Source organism: Chrysochloris asiatica, unplaced genomic scaffold, assembly GCF_000296735.1.
Source record: "Chrysochloris asiatica unplaced genomic scaffold, ChrAsi1.0 scaffold00031, whole genome shotgun sequence".
Lineage (NCBI taxonomy): Eukaryota > Metazoa > Chordata > Mammalia > Afrosoricida > Chrysochloridae > Chrysochloris > Chrysochloris asiatica.
This window is the reverse complement of record NW_006408549.1, coordinates 13,104,599-13,107,222: the sequence shown is the minus strand read 5'-3', so window position 1 is coordinate 13,107,222 and position 2,624 is coordinate 13,104,599. Positions and strand designations below refer to the sequence as shown.

The following is a 2,624-nucleotide window of genomic DNA, read 5'->3' as shown; positions in this document are numbered from 1 at the left end:
GGTCCGCAACATAGTAGAGGTTTACACATTGGAATAACTACAAGGTCAGCAGTTCGAACCCACCAGATGTTCGTTGGAAAAAAGATGAGGCAAACTTCCCATAAAAATTTACCCAAAGGGGCACTTTTACTATGTCTTATATGGTTGCTATAAGTTGAAATTGGCTTAATGACAGTGGTTTTGTTTTTGTTGCTTTTTTCCTCTCTAAATTATGTCATAACTAACTGAAATAACATTCTAATAATACAAAATCAGAGTTCAGAAATAATTCTTTATTAACTTAAAAATTTTAAAGTGCCCAGAATTAGTATTTTTAAACATGTTGTTGTTTAGTGCCATTGAGTGATTTGCAAATAGTGACTGGTGGGTTTGAACTACAGACCTTGTGGTTAGCAGTCAAATGCTTATCCTACAGTGCCACATGTTGTTGTTGTTTTTAAGTGCCATCGAATCGGTTCCAACTCATAGCGACCCTACATAGGGTTTCTGAGGAGCCGCTGGTGGGTTTGAACTGCTGACCTTGTGGTTCACAGTCCAGTGCTGATCCTACAGTGCCACATCAGGAGTCCACAGCACCGCAGGAGACCTCTGTTACTTTTGTACTCTTCACAGAAGCCATCAGCAGAAATTTCTGAGACTTTCCCCTAATTTATGTCTGTTTCTCCTCCAGATGAGGCTTCACTGCCCTGCCCAAATGAGAAGTGCTCTTTAATCCTGGATTGCAGTGGATTGAATTTCTTTGACTATTCTGGAGTCTCCATGCTTGTGGAGGTATTTACATAGTTTATATTGAATGGATTCCTTCCCTATACTTAAGTTACAGGGGTTTTCACTATCCACTGTGTCAGCTCCAGGATCTATATAACCTGATTTTTTCAGTACTCACCTCTTCTTGTTTTCAGCAAAGGACTTTGGACTTTAAGCCTCCTACCATCTCAGATTTGCTTTCAATCTTCTACTTGTATGTATATGTGGAAGTTGGTGATGGGCATATTCACATAGGGTAGTCAGGGAAGACAGACAATGGACTTGAGTTATGGCTAGGCATAAAACCTGCTGGATAGTCAGTTTAGGAAGCTTATGGAAAGAATGAAAAGTCCCTTTCAGGGCATAGGCTGCATGAATAAGTGGCCTTCATAATTGTTGTTGTTAGGTAATATCCAGCTAGTTCTGACGCATAGTGACCCTATGTACAACAGAATAAAATTCTACCTGGTCCTGTGGGCCTGTGCCTTCTGCACAAATGTTCTTATGTTTGAATTCATTGTTGCAATTACTGATCAAGTCTGTCTTGTTGCTGGTCTTCCCCCTTTTTGCTGGCTATCTACTTTACCAAACATGGTGTTCTTATCCTGGGGCTAGTCTCATCTGATGACATGTCCCAAGTTCATTAGATAAAGTGTTACCACCCTCCTTTCTAAGAAGAACTCTGGCTGTACGTCTTCTAACATAGAGCTATTCATTCTCCTGGAAGTCATGGTATATTTAAAATTCTTCACCAACACTATAATTCAGGTATCAATTCTTCTTTGGTCTTCCTTATTCATTATTTAGCTTTCATATGCATATGAGGCAATTGAAAATACCAGGACTTCTTGGGTCAGATGCATCTTACTCTACAAAGTAAAATCTTTACATTTCTAACACTTTAAAGAGTTTTTTGTTTTGTTTTGTTTTGTTTTAAAGCAACAGATTTGCCCAATGCAATTAGAAGTTGGTGATTGTTGTTGTGAAGTGCCGTTGAGTCGGTTCTGACCCATAGCGACCCTGTGTAGGGTTTCCGCGGAGCAGCTGGTGAGCTTGAACTGCTGACCTTGCAGTTCAAATGGCTTTATAGTCTGGTGCATTAACCCATAGCGCTACACCAGGACTCTGGGAGTTGGTGATGTTGTCATTGTTGTTGTTGTTGTTGTTGTTAGGTGACATCGAGTTGGTTCCTTCCGATAGCGACCCTGTATAGGGATTCCAAGGAGCAGCTGTTGAGCTTGAACTACCGACCTAATGCAGTCTGGTGCATTAGCTCACAGCACCACACCAGGACTCCTGAGTTAGTGATAGCAGGATGTAAAGTCTAACAAGATACCATTCCTGGTTTCCCAAACAGTGTTCGATATAAGGGCTCTTTTCTCTTTGTAACCTTGGGTCTGTCTTATTATCTCCTTGGAGTTCTATGATCAAGTTGTGCAAAAATAAAACACCCTTTATTTCTTTAAAACTGACTTGGCCAATTCAAGGTATACTTTGGACACTTTGGGGATTTTTCTTACTTATGTTGAGTAAATAAAATACTAAGTTAATAAAGAATTAATTCCTTTTCTTATTTATTCCTGTTCTCTCCACCAATCCCTAAAGTTGAGGGTAAGGGAATGTAGAGGTTGGGGCAACATCTGCTCCTCAACTGTCCTCAGTCTTCCAATGGCTTCGATTGCATATGGATCAACTCATGTCATCTTTGGATGTTTGCTCCCCAGTATTTGTTCTTTCCCCTAGAGATTTTTCTTTTCAAGGTATAAGAGAGTCTTACCCACTCGGGCTGTGAACCGCAAGGTCAGCAGTTCGAAACTACCAGCTGCTCCGCGGGAGAAAGATGAGGCTTTCTACTCCCGTAAAGATTTACACCCTCG

At 40.6% G+C, this 2,624-nt stretch overlaps 1 protein-coding gene across 1 annotated transcript in view; it reads left to right on the top strand.

The window, feature by feature from the left end:
* The window catches only part of SLC26A7 (solute carrier family 26 (anion exchanger), member 7), a 189,540-nt gene that overhangs the window by 179,967 nt on the left and 6,949 nt on the right, over positions 1–2,624 (top strand). The window contains exon 15 of the mRNA XM_006859223.1: positions 671–771. Within this exon, the coding sequence (XP_006859285.1) occupies positions 671–771 (101 nt within the window). The remainder of the gene's footprint in view (positions 1–670; positions 772–2,624) is intronic.